General features: G+C 46.9%; 2 protein-coding genes across 3 annotated transcripts; one reads left to right on the top strand and one right to left on the bottom strand.

The window, feature by feature from the left end:
- Positions 1 to 1834: 1834 nt before the first annotated feature.
- rnls (renalase, FAD-dependent amine oxidase) lies at positions 1835 to 9280 on the bottom strand. The gene is made up of 6 exons (XM_053341648.1): positions 9095 to 9280; positions 7032 to 7137; positions 5493 to 5635; positions 3780 to 3938; positions 2575 to 2748; positions 1835 to 2262 (listed from the first exon to the last, which is right to left on the bottom strand). Exons 1-6 carry the CDS (start codon positions 9210 to 9212, stop codon positions 1940 to 1942), a joined length of 1023 nt encoding a protein of 340 aa, XP_053197623.1. The 5' UTR covers positions 9213 to 9280; the 3' UTR covers positions 1835 to 1939.
- Positions 9281 to 9863: 583 nt separating this feature from the next.
- On the top strand, positions 9864 to 18362 carry LOC128381592 (lysosomal acid lipase/cholesteryl ester hydrolase-like). Of its 2 annotated transcripts, none has more exons than XR_008323555.1 (12): positions 9864 to 9885; positions 11658 to 11777; positions 12069 to 12180; positions 14028 to 14226; positions 14848 to 14957; positions 15038 to 15174; positions 15281 to 15427; positions 16653 to 16724; positions 16872 to 16940; positions 17052 to 17162; positions 17700 to 17904; positions 17967 to 18362. XR_008323555.1 is itself a non-coding variant. In XM_053341638.1 (12 exons), exons 1-11 carry the CDS (start codon positions 9865 to 9867, stop codon positions 17820 to 17822), a joined length of 1221 nt encoding a protein of 406 aa, XP_053197613.1. In that variant the 5' UTR covers position 9864; the 3' UTR covers positions 17823 to 17862; positions 17936 to 18362. The 2 variants fall into 2 exon arrangements, 1 of the variants encoding a protein (XP_053197613.1); XM_053341638.1 differs by having other exon boundaries at positions 17700 to 17862; positions 17936 to 18362.
- The last annotated feature ends 7382 nt before the right edge of the window (positions 18363 to 25744 follow it).

Genomic DNA, 25744 nt, shown 5'->3' with positions numbered 1-25744 from the left:
CCTCCCACCTGACGCCTGCTCTCCGTCCCAACACTTGGTGCTACAAGCTTTCATCGGCCCTGCGTCGGGCTTCAGGACTCTGATCACACAGGAGGCAGGGGTCAGGGGTCAGGGGTCACACTGAGTCAAGGGTCAGGGGTCACACTGAGTCAAGGGTCAGGGGTCACACTGAGTCCCAGCTGGAAGGACACTAAGAGGCAGATGATTGAAGGAAGGACAGCAGGACCAGCGAGGACTGGTCTGGGACTGATCCTGGGGTTAGTGTGATGATGATGATCAGTAGAGTAGCTGCTTCCTGTGTGATCCCAGTCTGTAGCACTTAGCATCGTGCTAACAGCCCACGCTTTTGAACAGCTGTTGTCGGATTTCCAGTCCATGTTGGGTTATAGGTGCTAAGCTAAGCTAAGCTACGCTAGCCAGGGCCGACCTGTGGTGCTCTCTACCAGCAGTCTTGCAGACGCTGGCAACATCACTTCCTGTCATCAACCCGCTCAGAAGTGGTCTGTTTCCTGCTGTACGACCAGACGCTGGTTTCCACGACGACCGTAAACGGTGTCTGTCGGTGGTACAGCTCTGTGCGTCAAACGAGCTGATTGGTCGATTCAGAACACGATGCACCCGGCGGGACTCGACCCCGAATATTAAACCTGAACTCTGATCAGAGCCTGGTCAGATATCTTCCAGAGAGTTTAGGTGCTGCCCTCGTCTCTGGTGTTTCAGTCTAACCCTGAAACCCAAAAGTCCAAAAGAAACAGAAACTCTTTGGTTAACAGATCGTGGTTTAAACAGAAGGTAAAGGAAGGAGGACAGAGGTCAGAGAGTCTGGTTTCTGAGTGAGTCTCGTGTTATCAGCGATGAAGCTTCGACTCGTTTCTGTTTACACCAAACCTGCCAAACGAAGCTCCGACGCTCACATTTTACTTTTTATGGAATTTGTTAGTTTGGACGTTTTTCTTCTTTATGCCTTCAGGTTCAGTCACGGCGGCCCTGTGATGTCATGGCGGCCCTGTGACCTCACGGCGGCCCTGTGATGTCACGGCGGCCCTGTGATGTCACGGCGGCCCTGTGACGTCACGGCGGCCCTGTGACCTCACCGCGGCCCTGTGACCTCACCGCGGCCCTGTGACCTCACCGCGGCCCTGTGATGTCACGGCGGTCTGGAGTCTACATTTCATTCACAAAGCTCGAGTGTTTCTATTGGAGGGCGTGGTCATGTGACCGTGGTCATGTGACCGTACCTTTACTTGAAGTGAGGGGTTTCCTGTCGGGGGCTCAGGTGCGACGGTTTCCCGCCGTAGAATCAAACTGTCAGGCTCTGAAAACGGCTCCGAGCAGAGCATCGTGTTAGTGTTCAGCAGGTATCTTTGTTTTGTTTTCAGACAATAAATAAACAAACTAGTCACCATAACGACGACATGTATCACCACGGAAACCAATATGTCATTTTAAACTGCCCCCCTCCCCTTTATTCTCCCTCCTCATTTTATAATGAAATAAAAACACTGTAAAGGTGAATAAACTATTTATAAACAGCTGCTGGTGTTCACTCTCTTTATTACAACTGGGGACAGGTGAGACTGACAGGTGAGAGGTCAGGTGAGACGGACAGGTGGAAAGTTTCTGTATAAACAATCATCACAGGGAGGTTGCCAGGCAACCAGAGACAATGAAAAAAGAAACTTGCTAACGTTGTCTGAGAAATTTATTGATTACATTACAGAGAGACAGACAGGTGAGGGGACAGGAGAGACAGACAGGTGAGGGGACAGGAGAGAAAGACAGGAGAGACAGACAGGTGAGGGGACAGGAGAGAAAGACAGGAGAGACAGACAGGTGAGGGGACAGGAGAGACAGACAGGTGAGGGGACGGGAGAGACAGACAGGTGAGGGGACAGGTGAGACAGACAGGTGAGGGGACAGGAGAGACAGACAGGTGAGGTCACAGTGAGGCCTTGAACACACTGAGCGTGCTCAGTGCGGACTCCACACATCCATCGAAGTTTGAGTGTATAAAGGCGTCACCGGCGGCAACGAGCAGCGGCTGGTCGAGGATGGTCATGTGACCCGGGGCGTCGGGCACGCAGGTGATCACCTGACTGTAACGCCACTTCTGGCACTTGGTGCTGATTGGCTGAGGTAGACCAGGAAGCAGCTTGTGCAGCTCCTGTAAGATGATTGGCTGGACGTCGTCTTTGTCCTGCTCCAGGTGGTCAACGCCAAACTGGACACAGGTGTGGACCACGAGGGACGGACCCCCACTGTCTGAGAGGGAGACAGGTGGTCAGACAGGCAGGTAGCAGACAGACAGGTAGCAGACAGACAAGGAGCAGACAGACAGACAGGTAGGGAGCAGACAGACAGACAGGAAGCAGACAGACAAGGAGCAGACAGACAGACAGGTAGGGAGCAGACAGACAGACAGGGAGCAGGCAGACAGACAGACAGGGAGCAGACAGACAGGAAGCAGACAGACAGGGAGCAGACAGACAGGGAGCAGACAGACAGACAGACAGGGAGCAGACAGACAGACAGGGAGCAGACAGACAGACAGACAGGGAGCAGACAGACAGGTACCTGCGTGGCGTTTCCGGGAGTCGGCGGCGATGTAGCGGATGACGGAGTTATCAGAGACGTATCGAGCCGTCCAATCAAAGCTGAAGACGACGTCTGGAGGGAAGAAAAGAGCGACGGCAAACCTGGAGGAGTACTGGACCCTGTCTAACTGCTCCCTCTGAGAGACAGACAGGACTGACAGACAGACAGGCAGAGCGAGAGACAGGCAGAGAGACAGACAGATCATTAACAGTTTAACTAATGACAGGACAGGTAGTGACATCATCTCAATACTTTACATGTGTCTCAGTGTGTCTCACTCAGGCGGGGAGCTCCGGTCCAACCAGGAAGTAACTTAGAGCTGCATTCTATCAAAAGGCCACCAGGGGGCGACCGTCTCTATACAAGTCAATGGAGAAGTAACTTAGAGCTGCATTCTATCAAAAGGCCACCAGGGGGCGACCGTCTCTATACAAGTCAATGGAGAAGTAACTTAGAGCTGCATTCTATCAAAAGGCCACCAGGGGGCGACCGTCTCTATACAAGTCAATGGAGAAGTAACTTAGAGCTGCATTCTATCAAAAGGCCACCAGGGGGCGACCGTCTCTATACAAGTCAATGGAGAATTCACCAACTTCTCACTTGATTTCTAACCTCAGTAAACGTTTTCAAAATGTGTTTATGGTCTCAATCGCTAGTTTAAAGCCTTCTTCAATGCAGTATGATGTTCATTTGGGACATTTTGGTCTCCCTGATTTTATATGTGACGATAAAGCAGGGTATGCATTAGGGGGCGTGGCTACGTCCTGATTGACAGGTTGATTGACCAATGTCCTCGAGATCCAGCCCTCGTAACCATAGCAACCTCCCCGCTCCGCCCATGGCCATATAAGTAGAATCCCTGTTTTTATTTTTCCCAGCATGCACCTGAAATGTTCAAGATGGCGCTGCCCAGATTAGAAACTATTGGCTTCCGAGCAGCAGTCCACAAACCAATGGGTGACGTCACGGATGTTACGTCTGTTTCTTTATAGTCTCAGTGTCTCTGTGTGTGTGTGTTTCTGTGTGTTTCTGTGTGTGTCTCACTGTGTGTGTGTGTGTGTGTGTGTGTGTGTGTGTGTGTGTGTGTGTGTGTGTTTCTGTGTGTGTCTCACTGTGTATGTGTGTGTGTGTGTGTGTGTGTGTGTGTCTCACTGTGTGTGTGTGTGTGTGTGTGTGTGTCTCACTGTCTCCAACGTCTCCCTGCAGTTGTAGTATTTGGGGGACGGGCATCGTCAGGACGACGGCGTCGAATGTCTCGCTGTCTCCCTGCTTCCTGTGAACCTCCCATGATGCACCACGGCGGTACAGGCCAGTCACATGACGCTCCAACAACACGTCAGCTCCTGGGGTGAGACAGGTGGTATCAGCAGGGGGTGAGACAGGTGTTATCAGGGGGAGGTGAGACAGGTGGTATCAGCGGGAGGTGAGACAGGATGTTATCAGCAGGAGGTGAGACAGGTGTTATCAGCAGGAGGTGAGACAGGCGTTATCAGCAGGAGGTGAGACAGGATGTTATCAGCTGGAGGTGAGACAGGAGTTATCAGCAGGAGGTGAGACAGGTGTTATCAGCAGGAGGTGAGACAGGTGTTATCAGCAGGAGGTGAGACAGGAGTTATCAGCGGGAGGTGAGACAGGTGTTATATCAGCAGGGGGTGAGACAGGTGGTATCAGCAGGGGGTGAGACAGGTGTTATCAGCGGGAGGTGAGACAGGTGTTATCAGCGGGAGGTGAGACAGGCGTTATCAGCGGGAGGTGAGACAGGATGTTATCAGCAGGAGATGAGACAGGCGTTATCAGCGGGAGGTGAGACAGGCGTTATCAGCGGGAGGTGAGACAGGCGTTATCAGCGGGAGGTGAGACAGGTGTTATCAGCAGGAGGTGAGACAGGATGTTATTAGCAGGAGGTGAGACAGGAGTTATCAGCGGGAGGTGAGACAGGTGGTATCAGCATGAGGTGAGACAGGTGGTATCAGCGTGAGGTGAGACAGGTGGTATCAGCGGGAGGTGAGACAGGATGTTATCAGCAGGAGGTGAGACAGGTGTTATCAGCGGGAGGTGAGACAGGCGTTATCAGCGGGAGGTGAGACAGGCGTTATCAGCAGGGGGTGAGACAGGTGGTATCAGCAGGGGTGAAACAGGATGGTATCAGCAGGAGGTGAGACAGGTGTTATCAGCAGGGGTGAGACAGGCGTTATCAGCGGGAGGTGAGACAGGATGGTATCAGCAGGGGGTGAGACAGGTGTTATCAGCAGGAGGTGAGACAGGATGTTATCAGTGGGAGGTGAGACAGGATGTTATCAGCTGGAGGTGAGACAGGAGTTATCAGCAGGAGGTGAGACAGGTGTTATCAGCAGGGGTGAGACAGGATGTTATCAGCAGGGGGTGAGACAGGTGTTATCAGCAGGAGGTGAGACAGGATGTTATCAGCAGGAGGTGAGACAGGTGTTATCAGTGGGAGGTGAGACAGGATGTTATCAGCAGGAGTTGAGACAGGTGGTATCAGCAGGAGGTGAGACAGGTGTTATCAGCAGGTGGTGAGACAGGTTTTATCAGCAGGAGGTGAGACAGGTGTTATCAGCAGGAGGTGAGACAGGTGTTATCAGCAGGGGGTGAGACAGGTGTTATCAGCAGGGGTGAGACAGGTGTTATCAGCAGGAGTTGAGACAGGTGTTATCAGCGGGAGGTGAGACAGGTGTTATCAGCAGGAGGTGAGACAGGACGTTATCAGCGGGAGGTGAGACAGGTGTTATCAGCGGGAGGTGAGACAGGCGTTATCAGCGGGAGGTGAGACAGGCGTTATCAGCGGGAGGTGAGACAGGATGTTATCAGCAGGGGTGAGACAGGTGTTATCAGCAGGAGGTGAGACAGGCGTTATCAGCGGGAGGTGAGACAGGTACCTGACTCAGACAGGAAGTGCTTGACCAGGCTGCTCATGCCTCGTGGCGTGACGTAATCCTGGACTCCGTCTCTCTGCTTCAGACCCTCGATGAGTCCGTCCAGAGGCCTGATGACACCTGAGGACAGCAGCTCAGAGTACAGGCTGCAGACAGACAGGTAGAGAGACAGACAGGTAGAGAGAGAGACAGGTAGAGAGACAGACAGGTAGAGAGACAGACAGGTAGAGAGAGAGAAAGGTAGAGAGACAGACAGATAGAGAGACAGACAGGTATAGAGACAGACAGGTAGAGAGGCAGACGGGTAGAGAGACAGACAGGTAGAGAGAAAGACAGGTAGAGAGACAGACAGGTAGAGAGGCAGACAGGTAGAGAGACAGACAGGTAGAGAGGCAGACAGGTAGAGAGACAGACAGGTTTAGTTTGAACATGTTTAAATAGAAATTAAATAAAAGAGACTTTCAAAATAATGCATTTTACTGTCCACCTGTTCATTAATGTCTGTCCTTCCTGTCTGTCCTTCCTGTCTGTCTGTCTGTCCTTCCTGTCTGTCCTTCCTGTCTGTCTGTCTGTCTGTCTGTCCTTCCTGTCTGTCTGTCTGTCCTTCCTGTCTGTCTTTCCTGTCTGCCCTTCCTGTCTGTCTGTCTGTCTGTCCTTCCTGTCTGTCCTTCCTGTCTGTCTTTCCTGTCTGCCCTTCCTGTCTGTCTGTCTGTCTGTCCTGTCTGTCTGTCCTTCCTGTCTGTCTTTCCTGTCTGCCCTTCCTGTCTGTCTGTCTGTCTGTCCTTCCTGTCTGTCCTTCCTGTCTGTCTTTCCTGTCTGTCTGTCTGTCCTTCCTGTCTGTCCTTCCTGTCTGTCTGTCTGTCTGTCCTTCCTGTCTGTCTGTCTGTCTGTCCTTCCTGTCTGTCCTTCCTGTCTGTCTTTCCTGTCTGCCCTTCCTGTCTGTCTGTCTGTCCTTCCTGTCTGTCCTTCCTGTCTGTCTGTCTGTCTGTCCTTCCTGTCTGTCTGTCTGTCCTTCCTGTCTGTCTGTCTGTCTGTCTGTCCTTCCTGTCTGTCTGTCTGTCTCTGTCCTGTGTTTAATGTCCCACTCAGTGAGTCTTGCTGTCTCACTGCGAACCTGTCTCACTGTTTTTTTAGCTCCTTCAGAATAAAGTCTCATTTTTAACTCTCAGCATGATTTGAATTAGTTTGAAGTCAGATTTAAACTTCAGTACTTTTACTTTGAAGGGTTTGTTAGAGCAGCTCCTCGTAGTTTCCTGTCTGTGTTTCTGTCTGATGATCAAACGTTACTCCACCAGGGAGCGCCACAACATCAGTATACAGCAGACAGACAGGTGGGCAGACAGACAGGTGAGCAGACAGACAGGTGGGCAGACAGACAGGTGGGCAGACAGACAGGTGGGCAGACAGACAGGTGAGCAGACAGACAGGTGGGCAGACAGACAGGTGGGCAGACAGACAGGTGAGCAGACAGACAGGTGGGCAGACAGACAGGTGAGGACAGACAGGTGAGCAGACAGACAGGTGGGCAGACAGACAGGTTACCTGTGGTGAGACTGGAAGTAGGCTGGCGTGGTGCTGATGTACTGAGCTCCGAGATCAGCTGACTGACAAACACTATCAGGAGGACGACTGGTGGACATCCTGCCCCCTGAGAGACAGACAGGTGGAGAGAGAGACAGGCAGGTGGAGAGAGAGACAGGCAGGTGGAGAGAGAGACAGGCAGGTGGAGAGAGACAGGCAGGTGGAGAGAGAGACAGGCAGGTGGAGAGAGACAGGCAGGTGGAGAGAGAGACAGACAGGTGGAGAGACAGACAGGCAGGTGGAGAGAGACAGGCAGGTGGAGAGAGAGACAGGCAGGTGGAGAGAGACAGGCAGGTGGAGAGAGAGACAGGCAGGTGGAGAGAGACAGACAGGCAGGTGGAGAGAGAGAGGCAGATGGAGAGAGACAGGCAGGTGGAGAGAGAGACCGGCAGGTGGAGAGAGACAGGCAGGTGGAGAGAGACAGGCAGGTGGAGAGAGAGACAGACAGTTGGAGAGAGAGACAGGCAGGTGGAGAGAGACAGACAGGCAGGTGGAGAGAGACAGGCAGGTGGAGAGAGACAGGCAGGTGGAGAGAGAGACAGACAGGTGGAGAGAGACAGGCAGGTGGAGAGAGAGACAGGCAGGTGGAGAGAGAGACAGACGGAGAGAGAGACAGGCAGGTGGAGAGAGAGACAGGCAGGTGGAGAGAGAGACAGGCAGGTGGAGAGAGAGACAGACGGAGAGAGAGACAGGCAGGTGGAGAGACAGACAGGCAGGTGGAGAGAGAGACAGGCAGGTGGAGAGAGAGACAGGCAGGTGGAGAGAGACAGGCAGGTGGAGAGAGAGACAGGCAGGTGGAGAGAGACAGACAGGCAGGTGGAGAGAGAGACAGACGGAGAGACAGACAGGCAGGTGGAGAGACAGACAGGCAGGTGGAGAGAGAGACAGACAGGTGGAGAGAGACAGGCAGGTGGAGAGAGAGACAGGCAGGTGGAGAGAGAGACAGGCAGGTGGAGAGAGAGACAGACGGAGAGAGAGACAGGCAGGTGGAGAGAGAGACAGGCAGGTGGAGAGAGAGACAGGCAGGTGGAGAGAGAGACAGGCAGGTGGAGAGAGAGACAGACGGAGAGAGAGACAGGCAGGTGGAGAGACAGACAGGCAGGTGGAGAGAGAGACAGGCAGGTGGAGAGAGACAGACAGGTGGAGAGAGAGACAGGCAGGTGGAGAGAGAGACAGGCAGGTGGAGAGAGACAGACAGGTGGAGAGAGAGACAGGTGGAGATTACACAGTAGTACTTGTACTGTAACACAGTAGTAGTACTTTAACACAGTAGTAGTACTTGTACTGTAACACAGTAGTAGTACTTTAACACAGTAGTAGTACTTGTACTGTAACACAGTAGTAGTACTTGTACTTTAACACAGTAGTAGTACTTGTACTGTAACACAGTAGTAGTACTGTAACACAGTAGTAGTACTCTAACGCAGTAGTAGTACTTGTACTGTAACACAGTAGTAGTACTTTAACACAGTAGTAGTACTTGTACTGTAACACAGTAGTAGTACTCTAACGCAGTAGTAGTACTTGTACTGTAACACAGTAGTAGTACTTTAACACAGTAGTAGTACTTGTACTGTAACACAGTAGTAGTACTGTAACACAGTAGTAGTACTTGTACTGTAACACAGTAGTAGTACTTGTACTTTAACACAGTAGTAGTACTTGTACTGTAACACAGTAGTACTACTCTAACGCAGTAGTAGTACTTGTACTTTAACACAGTAGTAGTACTTGTACTTTAACACAGTAGTAGTACTTTAACGCAGTAGTAGTACTGTAACACAGTAGTAGTACTTGTACTTTAACGCAGTAGTAGTACTGTAACACAGTAGTAGTACTTGTACTGTAACACAGTAGTAGTACTGTAACACAGTAGTAGTACTTGTACTTTAACACAGTAGTAGTACTTGTACTCTAACGCAGTAGTAGTACTCGTACTTGTACTTTAACCTTTTCCCGGTTCATACAGGTGAGAGCTCCACGCGCACAGGTGAGCTGCAGTGTGCGCGCGGGTTGTGACTCACCTGCTCCTCGCGCTTTGTCCCACACCGTAATGTGCACGCGACTCTGCAGCTCCCTCCGCAGCAGGCACGCGCACAGGCTTCCGGTGAGCCCAGCACCGACGATCAGAACCCGGGACATGACAGCACCGGGACCGGGACCGAGCTGCGCGTGAGAGGGTCCAGAGGTCGCCCCCTTCCTCTATTATACAAGCCACACAACCCGGAAGTAGTGCTGGGACTTTCAAAATAAATGTATCTAAACTCACATTTCTTTATTTTTGTTGTTTTCTCTCATTTTTACACACAAGACAAACCCAGAAACTGTTTCCTGTAAAACACAAAAACACACTGTCACAATAAAACTATTATTAAGAGTTTAAATGAAGAGTATAAAGTGTCTAAAGAGCTCATTTATCCTCCAGAGTAAAACCATCTCACTTTACCTTTAAATCATATTTAACATATTTAACATATATAAATACATATATATAAATATATATATGTAACTATATATTTATATATATATTTATATGTATGTATTTATATATTTCATTTTATTTAATTGTGATTATTTTGATAGGTCCTTGTTTGTGGATCAGCTGATCTGTGTTTCCGGTCTCTGTCCGCGCTGATTGGATCATTGATCAGTGATCAGCTGGAGAGCAAAGGGTTAACTCTCTGACCAATCACAGAGCGGAACTCTCTGACCAATCACAGAGCGGAACTCCCTCTGACGTCACAGCCGGTGTCTTCCGGCTGTTCAGACAAAAAAACACCAAACAGAAGAAGAGATGGTCGCGAGCTGCGGAGAGGTGAGCTACTATGTTACTACTTCATATAAACAGGAAGTCAGAGAAACACTTCCTGTTCAGAGAGACTTTATATTACTACAGTTTAATAAGTTGCAGAGAGACAGACAGGTGAGAGAGAGACAGGAGAGAGAGAGAGAGAGAGACAGACAGGAGAGAGAGAGACAGGGAGACAGAGAGAGAGACAGAGAGAGACAGACAGGAGAGAGAGAGAGAGAGAGAGAGAGAGAGAGAGAGACAGACAGGAGGAGAGACAGACAGGAGAGAGACAGACAGGTGAGAGAGACAGGTGAGAGAGACAGACAGGAGAGAGAGAGAGAGAGAGAGAGAGAGAGAGAGACAGAGAGACAGGAGAGAGAGACAGGAGAGAGAGACAGACAGGAGAGAGAGAGACAGGAGAGAGAGACAGACAGGAGAGAGAGAGAGAGACAGACAGGAGAGAGAGAGACAGGAGAGAGACAGACAGGAGAGAGAGAGAGAGACAGACAGGAGAGAGAGAGACAGGAGAGAGACAGACAGGAGGAGAGACAGACAGGAGAGAGACAGACAGGTGAGAGAGACAGGTGAGAGAGACAGACAGGAGAGAGAGAGAGAGAGAGAGAGAGAGAGACAGAGAGACAGGAGAGAGACAGACAGGAGGAGAGACAGACAGGAGAGACAGACAGGAGAGAGAGAGACAGGAGAGAGAGACAGACAGGAGAGAGAGAGACAGGAGAGAGAGACAGACAGGAGAGAGAGAGAGAGACAGACAGGAGAGAGAGAGACAGGAGAGAGACAGACAGGAGAGAGAGAGAGAGACAGACAGGAGAGAGAGAGACCGAGAGAGAGAGACAGGTGAGAGAGACAGACAGGAGAGAGACAGACAGGTGAGAGAGACAGACAGGAGAGAGAGACAGACAGGAGAGAGACAGACAGGTGAGAGAGACAGACAGGTGAGAGAGACAGGTGAGAGACAGACAGGAGAGAGAGAGACAGGAGAGAGACAGACAGGAGAGAGAGAGAGAGACAGACAGGAGAGAGACAGACAGGAGAGAGAGAGACAGGAGAGAGACAGACAGGAGAGAGACAGACAGGTGAGAGAGACAGACAGGAGAGAGACAGACAGGTGAGAGAGACAGACAGGAGAGAGACAGACAGGTGAGAGAGACAGGTGAGAGACAGACAGGAGAGACAGACAGAGAGAGAGAGAGAGACAGGAGAGAGAGAGACAGAGAGAGAGAGACAGGAGAGAGAGAGAGAGAGACAGACAGGAGAGAGAGAGACAGAGAGAGAGAGACAGGTGAGAGAGACAGAAAGGAGAGAGAGAGACAGAGAGGTTAAAGTAATGGGGTTGTGTACACTGGGTCAAAGGTCACAGAGCAAATCTATCAGTCACACTGAACTCATGATGCTGTTATAACTCTGTGTGTGTGTGTGTGTGTGTGTGTGTGTGTGTGTGTGTGTGTGTGTGTGTGTGTGTCTGTGTGTGTGTGTGTGTGTGTGTGTGTGTGTGTGTGTGTCTCTGTGTGTGTGTGTGTGTGTGTGTGTGTGTGTGTGTCTCTGTGTGTGTGTGTGTGTGTGTGTGTGTGTGTCTCTGTGTGTGTGTGTGTGTGTGTGTGTGTCTGTGTGTGTGTGTGTGTGTCTCTGTGTGTGTGTGTGTGTGTGTGTGTGTGTCTCTGTGTGTGTGTGTGTGTGTGTGTGTGTGTGTGTGTGTGTGTCTCTGTGTGTGTGTCTCTCTGTGTGTGTGTGTGTGTGTGTGTGTGTGTGTGTGTGTGTGTGTGTGTGTGTGTGTGTAGATGGCCTGGGGTGTTACAGTGTGTGTGTTGCTCCTGGTTGGATCAGCTGATGCTCTGAGGACGGACCGACGCTCTGTTCTCCTGAAGCATGAGCTGGACCCTGAAGTGCACATGAACATAGTAAGCGATGACATCACTGATATTAATATATATGTTTTAACCAGGGTGAGGTCATGTGATCTAAGGGTTACTGGGTTGCTGGGTTACTGGGGGTCAGAGGTCATGTTTACTGTGTGTTGGATGAACTTTGAACAGCTGATATGAGTCACATGATCCATCAGCTGGGGTCAGAGGTCACAGATACCTTAAAATGAAATGAGATTTAAAATGTTTTAATGTGTGTCTGTGTGTGTGTGTGTGTGTGTGTGTGTGTGTGTGTGTGTGTGTGTGTGTGTGTGTGTGTGTGTGTAGACAGAGATCATTAACAGGTGGGGTTACCCTGCTGAGGAGCATCAGGTGATGACGGAGGACGGCTTCATCCTGACGGTCAACAGGATCCCACAGGGCCTCAAACGCAGCGCAGGTGGGACTTCCTGTCTGAGACTTCCTGTCTGAGACTTCCTGTCTGATATCAGAATAAAACCGATCAGACGTTAAAACCAGGCGGGGAGCTCCGGTCCAACCAGGAAGTAACTTAGAGCTGCATTCTACCAAAAGGCCACCAGGGGGCGACCGTCTCTATACAAGTCAATGGAGAAGTAACTTAGAGCTGCATTCTATCAAAAGGCCACCAGGGGGCGACCGTCTCTATACAAGTCAATGGAGAAGTAACTTAGAGCTGCATTCTATCAAAAGGCCACCAGGGGGCGACCGTCTCTATACAAGTCAATGGAGAATTCACCAACTTCTCACTTGATTTCTAACCTCAGTAAACGTTTTCAAAATGTGTTTATGGTCTCAATCGCTAGTTTAAAGCCTTCTTCAATGCAGTATGATGTTCATTTGGGACATTTTGGCCTCCCTGATTTTATATGTGACGATAAAGCAGGGTATGCATTAGGGCGTGGCTACGTCCTGATTGACAGGTTGATTGACCAATGTCCTCCAGATCCAGCCCTCGTAACCATAGCAACCTCCCCGCTCCGCCCCTAGCTCCGCCTCATGCCCATACTGTTTCTTTTATTCAGTCTGTGGTTAAAACGTTTGATGAGTTTATAAAAGTCGTTCCAACCTGAACTCCCAGCAGGAAGTGAAACTGAACCTTTTTCTATTTCAGGAGAAACAGGAAGTTCAATTCAGTCATAAGATGCTCACTTCCTGTTTCACCAGCTGAACTTTACTCTGAAATGTTCATGTGATGATGATGCTGCTTCCTGTTTCTACTAAGCAGCATCTTTTATTTTACTGTGCACCAAAGATCTGATGACATCATGTCTCAGTAATACCAGGTGTGTCCTCAGGTGTGTCCTCAGGTTGTCTCAGTAATACCAGGTGTGTCCTCTGGTGTGTCCTCAGGTTGTCTCTCAGTAATACCAGGTGTGTCCTCAGGTGTGTCCTCAGGTTGTCTCTCAGTAACACCAGGTGTGTCCTCTGGTTGTCTCAGTAATACCAGGTGTGTCCTCAGGTTGTCTCAGTAATACCAGGTGTGTCCTCTGGTGTGTCCTCAGGTTGTCTCAGTAATACCAGGTGTGTCCTCAGGTTGTCTCAGTAATACCAGGTGTGTCCTCTGGTGTGTCCTCAGGTTGTCTCAGTAATACCAGGTGTGTCCTCTGGTGTGTCCTCAGGTGTGTCTCTCAGGTTGTCTCTCAGTAATACCAGGTGTGTCCTTAGGTGTGTCCTCAGGTTGTCTCAGTAATACCAGGTGTGTCCTCAGGTGTGTCCTCAGGTTGTCTCAGTAACACCAGGTGTGTCCTCAGGTTGTCTCAGTAATACCAGGTGTGTCCTCTGGTGTGTCCTCTGGTGTGTCCTCAGGTGTGTCTCTCAGGTTGTCTCTCAGTAATACCAGGTGTGTCCTTAGGTGTGTCCTCAGGTTGTCTCAGTAATACCAGGTGTAATCTCAGGTGTGTCCTCAGGTTGTCTCTCAGTAACACCAGGTGTGTCCTCAGGTTGTCTCTCAGTAATACCAGGTGTGTCCTCTGGTGTGTCCTCAGGTTTGTCCTCAGGTTGTCTCAGTAATACCAGGTGTGTCCTCAGGTTGTCTCAGTAATACCAGGTGTGTCCTCAGGTGTGTCCTCAGGTGTGTCCTCAGTAATGTCAGGTGTGTCCTCAGGTTGTCTCAGTAACACCAGGTGTGTCCTCAGGTTGTCTCAGGTGTGTCCTCAGGTTGTCTCAGGTGTGTCCTCAGGTGTGTCCTCAGGTGTGTCCTCAGGTTGTCTCAGTAATACCAGGTATGTCCTCAGGTTGTCTCAGTAACCCCAGGTGTGTCCCCAGGTCCCCGTCCCGCTGTCCTCCTGCAGCATGGTCTCCTAGCAGCGGGCAGTAACTGGGTAACCAACCCTCCTAACAGCAGCCTTGGTTACGTCCTCGCTGACGCCGGATACGACGTCTGGCTGGGGAACAGCCGAGGGAACACCTGGTCCAGGAGACACCGGGACCTGAAGCCAGACCAGGACGCCTTCTGGAGCTTCAGGTACAGTCCTCCACAGGACACTGTCGCCATGGTTACAGGACACCGTCACCATGGTTACAGGACACCGTCACCATGGTTACACGACACCGTCACCATGGTTACATACTGAATGAATGTTTGATTGTTGTTGATCACAGAGAAGGAGTTTAATGCGGGAATAAGAAAAAACTGTCTGTCTCTCTCTCTCTCTCTGTCTGTCTCTCTCTCTGTCTGTCTCTCTCTCTGTCTCTCTCTCTCTCTCTGTCTCTCTCTCTGTCTGTCTCTCTCTCTGTCTCTCTCTCTCTCTCTCTCTCTCTCTCTCTCTCTCTGTCTCTCTCTCTGTCTGTCTCTCTCTCTGTCTCTCTCTCTCTCTCTCTCTCTCTCTCTCTCTCTCTCTGCCTGTCTCTCTATGTCTGTCTGTATCTCTGTCTGTCTCTCTCTGTCTGTCTCCCTGCCTGTCTGTCTCTCTGCCTGTCTCTCTGCCTGTCTCTCTGCCTGTCTGTCTCTCTGCCTGTCTCCCTGCCTGTCTGTCTCTCTGCCTGTCTGTCTCTCTGCCTGTCTGTCTGTCTCTCTCTCTCTCTGCCTGCCTGTCTGTCTCTCTGCCTGTCTCTCTGCCTGTCTCCCTGCCTGTCTGTCTCTCAGTCATGATGAGATGGCTCTGAAGGATCTACCAGCTGTAGTAAACCACATCCTGAAGCAGACTGGACAGGAACAGATCTTCTATATCGGACACTCACAGGGGACGACTATAGGTACCACCTTCCTCCTCCTCTTCATCATCTTCATCATCATCCTCTTCCTCGTCTTCATCATCGTGTCTCTGATTTCCCAGCATTCATGGCGTTCTCCAAACTGCCAGAATTGGCCAATAAGATCAAGCTGTTCATCGGATTGGCTCCCGTGGCGACCGTAGCGTTCACCAGCAGTCCAATGACGAAGCTGTCTGTGCTGCCCGACTTCCTCGTCTGGGTCAGTACACTCACTCTTCATTTACTCATCATTTATAGATCATTATTGGTTATTGATCATTATTGGTTATTTATTGGTGATTATTGATGACGATGTTCTCCCTCAGGACCTGTTTGGTAGGCGGGACTTCCTGCCTCAGAGTCACGTGATCGAGTGGTTTGCGGAGCATGTGTGTGGGAAGAAGCTGCTCAGTGAGTTGTGTGGAAACCTTTTCTTCGTCCTCTGTGGCTTCAACGAGAAGAACCTCAACATGGTGAGCCACAGATAGAGGGGGGGGGGGGGGGGCTGGGGATGACATCAGTGTAACCATGGAAATGGGGTTTGTGGCGATGGATGATGTCACCGAGGTGGGGTTACCGTGGTTACTGTAATTCCCATGGTTCCCGTGGTTACTGTTGTTCCCATGGTTACCGTGGTTACTGTAATTCCGTAGTTACTGTGGTTCCCGTGGTTAACATGGTTCCCGTGGTTACTGTGGTTAACATGGATACCGTGGTTCCTGTGGTTAACATGGATACCGTGGTTAACATGGATACCGTGGTTTCTGTGGTTAACATGGTTCCTGTGGTTAACATGGTTCCCGTGGTTACTGTGGTTAACATGGATACCGTGGTTCCCGTGGTTAACATGGATACCGTGGTTCCTGTGGTTAACATGGTTCCTGTGGTTAACATGGTTCCCGTGGTTAACATGGCTTCCGTGGTTAACATGGTTCCCGTGGTTAACATGGATACTGTGGTTCCTGTGGTTAACATGGTTACCGTGGTTACTGTGGTTCCTGTGGTTAACATGGATACCGTGGTTACTGTGATTAACATGGTTCCTGTGGTTAACATGGTTCCCGTGGTTACTGTGGTTAACATGGTTCCCGTGGTTAACATGGTTCCTGTGGTTAACATGGTTCCCGTGGTTACTGTGGTTAACATGGTTCCCGTGGTTAACATGGATACCGTGGTTACTGTGGTTAACATGGTTCCCGTGGTTCCTGTGGTTAACATGGTTCCTGTCGTTAACATGGTTCCCGTGGTTCCTGTGGTTAACATGGTTCCTGTCGTTAACATGGTTCCCGTGGTTCCTGTGGTTAACATGGTTCCTGTCGTTAACATGGTTCCCGTGGTTCCTGTGGTTAACATGGTTCCTGTCGTTAACATGGTTCCCGTGGTTCCCGTGGTTAACATGGTTACCGTGGTTAACATGGTTCCCGTGGTTCCTGTGGTTAACATGGTTCCTGTCGTTAACATGGTTCCCGTGGTTAACATGGTTCCTGTGGTTAACATGGATACCGTGGTTAACATGGATACCGTGGTTAACATGGTTACTGTGGTTAACATGGTTACTGTGGTTAACATGGTTCCCGTGGTTAACATGGTTCCCGTGGTTAACATGGTTCCCGTGGTTACTGTGGTTAACATGGTTAGCGTGGTTAGCGTGGTTACCGTGGTATTTAGTTGCTTACTTTGATGTACTTCCTGTCTCAGACTCGGACTCCGGTCTACACCACTCACTGTCCCGCTGGAACCTCCGTTCAGAACATGGTGCACTGGGCTCAGGTGATCAATACATTAATATATTCATTATTACTGATCAATAGTCTTCTTATTTTTACTGCCAGAAATAAACGTTTTACTTTAAACTAGTATCATTCTTATTCTTCTTGTTATTCTCTGTGACTGTGTTTATCTGTGATCATGTTTCAGAACGTTCATGGAGGGAAACTGATGGCGTTTGATTTCGGAGCCGAAGGAAACATGAAGCATTACAACCAGGTGAGCCAATCACAGCCAATCACTGATCAGGTGACCAGGTGAGCCAATCACTGATGGTGTAGATTGTTGAGCTGATGCTAAGCTAAGTGTTGTCTTCCTGTCCGTCCTCAGTCATCGCCCCCTGAGTATCGCGTCCAGGACATGAAGGTTCCCACCGCTCTGTTCTCAGGGGGACGAGATACGCTGGCGGACCCTAAAGACGTGGCGCTGCTCCTCACTCAGGTCAGCTCCGAGCTAAAGGTCAAAGGTCACTGAGACACAAACAGCCTCAGCCCGACTTCCTGTGCTAGCTAGCTAGCTAATGTTAGCAGGAAACAGTTACAGAAGTAATCAGATTACATTACTGCTAAGCTAACAGCTGCTAACACGCTCAGGAATTAATGATGCTCACCTGTCTGACTCTCTACCTGTCTGTCTCTCTACCTGTCTGACTCTCTACCTGTCTGACTCTCTACCTGTCTGTCTCTCTACCTGTCTGTCTCTTTACCTGTCTGACTCTCTACCTGTCTGACTCTCTACCTGTCTGTCTCTCTACCTGTCTGACTCTCTACCTGTCTGTCTCTCTACCTGTCTGACTCTCTACCTGTCTGACTCTCTACCTGTCTGACTCTACCTGTCTGTCTGACTCTCCACCTGTCTGACTCTCTACCTGTCTGACTCTCCACCTGTCTGACTCTCCACCTGTCTGACTCTCTACCTGTCTGACTCTCCACCTGTCTGACTCTCTACCTGTCTGACTCTCTACCTGTCTGTCTGCAGGTGTCTAACCTGGTCTTCCATCGTCACATAGAGAAATGGGAACATCTGGATTTTATTTGGGGTCTCGATGCTCCTGACCAGATGTTTCCGTTCATCCTGAAGCTGCTGCAGGAGCGTCGCTGAGGACTCGTCACGTTTATCACGTTTAAAATGTTTTAATAATGTCTTAATCAGGTTTTTATAATGTTTAAAATGTCTTAATCAGGTTTTTATAATGTTTAAAATGTCTTAATCAGGTTTTTATAATGTTTAAAATGTCTTAATCAGGTTTTTATAACATTTTAATGACGGTATGTTCCATTAATCAGTGTTTGTTTATAACAGAAACGTCTGAATTATGACTGAATCTGTTTTTACTCTTTAATCCATGAAGCTGTGAAACTTCCAGAATGTTTGAGTCCATACTTACGGAGCCCCAGATATGTCATGGGGGGAAAAAATAATAAGTTGTGGCCACGAAATATTAATTCGTTCCCACGAAATAGGTACAGTCTAACGTAACGTCTGTGGAGATGCCTCTCGCTAATAATGAATCCCTCCAATGCCAGGCTTTTCAAAATGTCTTTGTATTTCATTCCCAGCCTAAAATAACACTCTACCATACTATCCCTGTCCATTGTGTGACAGCTGTTCCTGTTTGAGGAGTTGCGCTTTATTTGCTCATCCAGCTGTGCACAGCTATATTTCGTGGCCACAACTTATTATTTTTCCCCCCATGACATATCTGGGGCTCCGTACATACCAGCCTCATGTCCACGCTGGTCATGTGACCCTGTAAAGAGATAACGTAAATATTCTTTACGTTATATTTTAGCTGAAGCTGCTAACGTTGATTCAAAGACAGAAATGTGTTACTGTCACTTTAAATGACTTCTGACACGAATCAATAAATCTGATTACAAACATCGTTTACGTGTTTTATTCATAAAGTTTTATTTGACGTGATGAAGACGATCTTTAAGTCCACAGGCGTAAAAACAAACGTACAAAATAAATGTAACAGAGTAAACGTGAAAAAAGTTTGGCGATAAGCAGACGTTTAGCATCTACGAATAAAAGCGTTCGTATTTTATCATAATCAGTTTTTTTAGCGCGTCACGAAGTCTGGAAAACAAAAAAAACAGTTGAGTGAACTGTGTGTGTGTGTGTGTGTGTGTGTGTGTGTGTGTGTGTGTAGATGGCCTGGTGTGTTACAGTGTGTGTGTTGCTCCTCCTTGGATCAGCTGATTCTCTGAGGACTGACCGACGCTCTGTTCTCCCGCAGCATGAGCTGGACCCTGAAGTGCACATGAACATAGTAAGAGATGACATCACTGATATTAATATACATGTTTTAACCAGGGTGAGGTCATGTGATATAACCAGGGTTGGGTAGGGTGCATGCTGGGAAAAATAAAAACACAGATTCTACTTATATGGGCATTAGGCGGAGCTAGGGGCGGAGCGGGGAGGTTGCTATGGTTACGAGGGCTGGATCTCGAGGACATTGGTCAATCAACCTGTCAATCAGGACGTAGCCACGCCCTAATGCATACCCTGCTTTATCGTCACATATAAAATCAGGGAGGCCAAAATGTCCCAAGTGAACATCATACTGCATTGAAGAAGGCTTTAAACTAGCGATTGAGACCATAAACACATTTTGAAAACGTTTACTGAGGTTAGAAATCAAGTGAGAAGTTGGTGAATTCTCCATTGACTTGTATAGAGACGGTCGCCCCCTGGTGGCCTTTTGATAGAATGCAGCTCTAAGTTACTTCTCCATTGACTTGTATAGAGACGGTCGCCCCCTGGTGGCCTTTTGATAGAATGCAGCTCTAAGTTACTTCTCCATTGACTTGTATAGAGACGGTCGCCCCCTGGTGGCCTTTTGATAGAATGCAGCTCTAAGTTACTTCTCCATTGACTTGTATAGAGACGGTCGCCCCCTGGTGGCCTTTTGATAGAATGCAGCTCTAAGTTACTTCTCCATTGACTTGTATAGAGACGGTCGCCCCCTGGTGGCCTTTTGATAGAATGCAGCTCTAAGTTACTTCTCCATTGACTTGTATAGAGACGCTCGCCCCCTGGTGGCCTTTTGGTAGAATGCAGCCCGCCTGGTTTTAACCAGGGTGAGGTCATGTGATCTAACCAGGGTTGGGTCATGTGATCTAACCCTCAGCAGTGGGACAGGGTTACTGGGTCACTGTGGGTCAGGGGTCTGTGTGTATTACACATTCAGACCTTACTATCATTCCATAACAGCTAAATATAGGATTCATTTCATTTAGTAGTATTAATGTTTTCAAGACAAACTCGTTACACTTTATTATATTTGAGTCGACTGACACTAAAACAATGTAGATGACTAAATTATGACTAAAACTACATAAAAATGTGCTGTCAAAATTAACACTGGATCACATGAGACCACTGAAGTGATGAAGAACCAAATGACAGATGGAGTCGGCTTGTATTGGAGCTCACAGCAGCTTGAACTCTGCTGTAATGAACACATTCCACCACTAGATGTCTCTGTTGTATCCACAGACTGACTGTATGTCTGAGCTTTCAGCAGCATCAACCCTCACACTGTCACAAGTTACTCAGTACATTTACTCAAGTACTGTAGTACTGTTAGAGGTACTAGTACTTTACTGTAGTACTGTTAGAGGTACTAGTACTATACTGTAGTACTGTTAGAGGTACTAGTACTATACTGTAGTACTGTTAGAGGTACTAGTACTATACTGTGGTACTGTTAGAGGTACTAGTACTATACTGTAGTACAGTTAGAGGTACTAGTACTTTACTGTAGTACAGTTAGAGGTACTAGTACTTTACTGTAGTACAGTTAGAGGTACTAGTACTTTACTGTAGTATAGTTTAAGGTACTAGTACTTTACTGTAGTATAGTTTAAGGTACTAGTACTTTACTGTAGTACAGTTAGAGGTACTAGTACTTTACTGCAGTACAGTTAGAGGTACTAGTACTTTACTGTAGTACAGTTAGAGGTACTTGTACTTTACTGTAGTACAGTTTGAGGTACTTGTACTTTACTGTAGTACAGTTTGAGGTACTTGTACTTTACTCAGTACAGTTTGAGGTACTAGTACTTTACTGTAGTACAGTTAGAGGTACTAGTACTTTACTGTAGTACAGTTAGAGGTACTTGTACTTTACTGTAGTACAGTTTGAGGTACTTGTACTTTACTGTAGTACAGTTAGAGGTACTAGTACTTTACTGTAGTAGTTAGAAGTACTAGTACTTTACTGTAGTACAGTTAGAGGTACTAGTACTTTACTGTAGTACAGTCTGAGGTACTAGTACTTTACTGTAGTACAGTTTGAGGTACTCTTACTTTTCTGCAGTACAGTTTGAGGTACTAGTACTTTACTGCAGTACAGTTTGAGGTACTTGTACTTTACTGTAGTACAGTTAGAGGTACTAGTACTTTACTGTAGTACAGTTTGAGGTACTCTTACTTTTCTGCAGTACAGTTTGAGGTACTAGTACTTTACTGTAGTAAAGTTAGAGGTACTTGTACTTTACTGCAGTACAGTTTGAGGTACTAGTACTTTACTGCAGTACAGTTTGAGGTACTAGTACTTTACTGTAGTAAAGTTAGAGGTACTTGTACTTTACTGCAGTACAGTTTGAGGTATTAGTACTTTACTGTAGTACAGTTAGAGGTACTAGTACTTTACTGCAGTACAGTTAGAGGTACTAGTACTTTACTGTAGTACAGTTTGAGGTACTTGTACTTTACTCAGTACAGTTTGAGGTACTAGTACTTTACTGTAGTACAGTTTGAGGTACTTGTACTTTACTGTAGTACAGTCTGAGGTACTTGTACTTTACTGTAGTACAGTTTGAGGTACTTGTACTTTACTGTAGTACAGTCTGAGGTACTTGTACTTTACTGTAGTACAGTTTGAGGTACTTGTACTTTACTGCAGTACAGTTAGAGGTACTTGTACTATACTGCAGTACAGTTAGAGGTACTAGTACTTTACTGTAGTACAGTTAGAGGTACTAGTACTTTACTGTAATACAGTGAGAGGTACTAGTACTTTACTGTAGTAAAGTTAGAGGTACTTGTACTTTACTGCAGTACAGTTTGAGGTACTAGTACTTTACTGTAGTACAGTTAGAGGTACTAGTACTTTACTGTAGTACAGTTTGAGGTACTTGTACTTTACTGTAGTACAGTCTGAGGTACTTGTACTTTACTGTAGTACAGTTTGAGGTACTTGTACTTTACTGCAGTACAGTTTGAGGTACTTGTACTTTACTGTAGTACAGTTAGAGGTACTAGTACTTTACTGTAGTACAGTTTGAGGTACTTGTACTTTACTGTAGTACAGTTTAAGGTACTAGTACTTTACTGTAGTACAGTTTGAGGTACTTGTACTTTACTGCAGTACAGTTTGAGGTACTTGTACTTTACTGTAGTACAGTTAGAGGTACTAGTACTTTACTGTAGTACAGTTTGAGGTACTTGTACTTTACTGTAGTACAGTTTAAGGTACTAGTACTTTACTGTAGTACAGTTAGAGGTACTAGTACTTTACTGTAGTACAGTTTGAGGTACTAGTACTTTACTGCAGTACAGTTAGAGGTACTTGTACTTTACTGCAGTACAGTTTGAGGTACTTGTACTTTACTGTAGTACAGTTAGAGGTACAAGTACTTTACTGTAGTACAGTCTGAGGTACTAGTACTTTACTGTAGTACAGTTTGAGGTACTAGTACTTTACTGTAGTACAGTTTGAGGTACTTGTACTTTACTGTAGTACAGTTAGAGGTACTAGTACTCTACTGCAGTACAGTTTGAGGTACTTGTACTTTACTGCAGTACAGCTAGAGGTACTTGTACTTTACTGCAGTACAGTTTGAGGTATTAGTACTTTACTGTAGTACAGTTAGAGGTACTAGTACTTTACTGTAGTAAAGTTAGAGGTACTTGTACTTTACTGCAGTACAGTTTGAGGTACTAGTACTTTACTGTAGTACAGTTTGAGGTACTTGTACTATACTGTAGTACAGTTTGAGGTACTAGTACTTTACTGCAGTACAGTTTGAGGTACTTGTACTTTACTGCAGTACAGTTAGAGGTACTAGTACTTTACTGCAGTACAGTTAGAGGTACTAGTACTTTACTGCAGTACTGTTAGAGGTACTAGTACTTTACTGTAGTACAGTTAGAGGTACTAGTACTTTACTGTAGTACAGTTAGAGGTACTTGTACTTTACTGCAGTACTGTTAGAGGTACTAGTACTTTACTGCAGTACTGTTAGAGGTACTAGTACTTTACTGTAGTACAGTTAGAGGTACTAGTACTTTACTGTAGTACAGTTAGAGGTACTTGTACTTTACTGTAGTACAGTCTGAGGTACTAGTACTTTACTGTAGTACTGTTAGAGGTACTAGTACTTTACTGTAGTACAGTTAGAGGTACTAGTACTATACTGTAGTACAGTTAGAGGTACTAGTACTTTACTGTAGTACAGTTAGAGGTACTTGTACTTTACTGCAGTACTGTTAGAGGTACTAGTACTTTACTGTAGTACAGTCTGAGGTACTAGTACTTTACTGTAGTACTGTTAGAGGTACTAGTACTTTACTGTAGTACAGTTAGAGGTACTAGTACTTTACTGTAGTACAGTTAGAGGTACTAGTACTATACTGTAGTACTGTTAGAGGTACTAGTACTTTACTGTAGTACTGTTAGAGGTACTAGTACTTTACTGTAGTACAGTTAGAGGTACTAGTACTTTACTGTAGTACAGTTAGAGGTACTAGTACTATACTGTAGTACTGTTAGAGGTACTAGTACTTTACTGTAGTACAGTTAGAGGTACTAGTACTAGCAGTGTGTAGTCGGCTCACAGTTCAGATGTCTATGAGTTGTTAACAGCTCCACCAAATAGTGATCGATAGGTTTCAGCTGTATTTAGCAGCAGGTGGTTGTTTGTGCACCAACGACAGCTTCAGCCCCTGTAACACAGTACTAGGTTTCATCAGTGTTAGACACGAGGCCTACAATGGTTGTGTTGTTGAATTAAAGGGGAACTGAAGTCTATGAACAGGATGTGTTGCAGGGTGTGGTGGAGTGCTTCGGTTACTGCTGCTGACCAGATGGCTTATTAAACAAATAGTTGGCTCTATCAGTGGCTACGTGCAATAATTCAAGTATGACAGAATGACCCAGTGTGACCCAGTGGGTTCACCAGTGTTAGGGAAGAGGCCTACAATGGTTTTGTGTCTGAGGTCAGATTATTAACTTTCACTCTGTTCCACAGGACGCTCTGAATCCAGTGACACATGATCGGGTCAATGTTCATGTCTAAAAGTTTGGTAAAGAGTTTGAGAGTGTTGATAGAATCAAGGGCGGAACTGAAGTCTATGAACAGGATGTGCAGGTGTTTGATGATGCCAGGCATTGCAGGGTGTGGTGGAGTGCTTCGGTTACTGCTGCTGACCAGATGCCTTATTAAAATAGTTGGCTCTGTCAGTGGCTACGTGCAATAATTCAAGTATAACAGAATGATTGTTCAAATGCTTTTATGGGAACAGGTGTTAGGGAAACTGGTCTGAACTCATTGAGTAGAGTCATCTTTGATGACTTTGGCACAGGAATGATGGACAGGTTATTAGTACTTTTTATTTGTGTGTACACATACACAAGTTTGATGATACCACAGAAAAGGTCCCCACCAATGTTGAAACAGACCTACGCCCTTTGGAGAGATATTATCTGTTGTATAGGTGATGTCTCTGACACAAACACTTATATTAATAACTTTAATATTTAAGGTAATTATGAAGGGAGATGTGATGCAGTACTGGGTTTATCAGTGTTGGAGAAGAGGCCTACAATGGTTTCATCTGTTCCTGTGCTGAGGAGAAGAGGGTCTGAGGTTAGATTATTAACTTTCACCCTGTTCCACAAGATGCTCTGAATCCAGTGACATATGATCGGGTCAATGTTCATGTTCAAAAGATAAAGAGTTTGAACTGAAGTCTATGAACAGGATGTGAAGGTGTTTTGTGTTTTTTATCAGTGGTTACGTGAAATAATTCAAGAATAACAGAATGATGATTAAAATGGGAATGGGAATTCATGGGAACAGGCTTGAGGGAAACTGGTCTGAAGTCATTGAGTAGAGTCATCTTTGATGACTTTGGCACAGGAATGATGGACAGGTTATTTGCACTTTTTATTTGTGTGTACACATACACGAGTGTTGAGTTTTACAGTTCGACAGAAAAGGTCCCCACCAATATTGAAACAGACCTCTTTGGGATATAAATACAGCTCAGACACATCAGAGCATACAGACTGAGTGATATCAAGATTGTCTTCACATCACCTCAGCAGAACTCTGACGATGAAGGTAAGTTTGAGACTTTATACACCTGACTGAATTCATGTTGATCAGGCCTTTCAGTTTGTTAGAGGATGTGTTGACCAGGGATCCATAATCATTTCAATTTTGATTTTAAGGACATTTATGAGCAGAAATAGTTGCTTAAAGTACGGGTTCACAATTTTGAAAGGGTTTTAAACCAGCAGTCAGGAGCCTAAGGGCGTATTCACACCTGCCTTGTTTGGTTCGGACCAAACCAAAAAAATCGCTGGTGCGGACCTTTTGGGTGTGAACACAAACCATCGAACTCTGGAGCGGACCAAACAGTCGGACCGAGACCCAGTCGGAGAGGTGGTCTCCGTTCGCTTCCAAACGGACCTTTTTTCCCTTTCCGCTTTACCCCGACTCCAGAGCTTTTTGTCCAATGATTGAACGATCTTTGCACACATGTGGGTTTGTTGACAAATTCTGGTCCACTTGCGAAAAGCGCAATGTGAACAGGAACCGCACCAAACCAAAAAAAGAAACATTGTATTTTGGTCCGGACTAAATAAGCGGACCAAAGGACTTTCCTGGTGTGAATACGCCCTAAATGAACACTGAAGCTATTGTTCTGTGTGTAATCATTCCTCCTGTTCATACTGAGCATTAGATCCTTCATCATGTTTACAGGAAGTGATGGAGGACTAA

This window comes from Scomber japonicus, chromosome 20 (assembly GCF_027409825.1).
Source record: "Scomber japonicus isolate fScoJap1 chromosome 20, fScoJap1.pri, whole genome shotgun sequence".
Classification (NCBI taxonomy): Eukaryota; Metazoa; Chordata; class Actinopteri; order Scombriformes; family Scombridae; genus Scomber; species Scomber japonicus.
The sequence above is the reverse complement of the archived record's forward strand: the minus strand, read 5'-3'. Positions and strand labels throughout refer to the sequence as shown.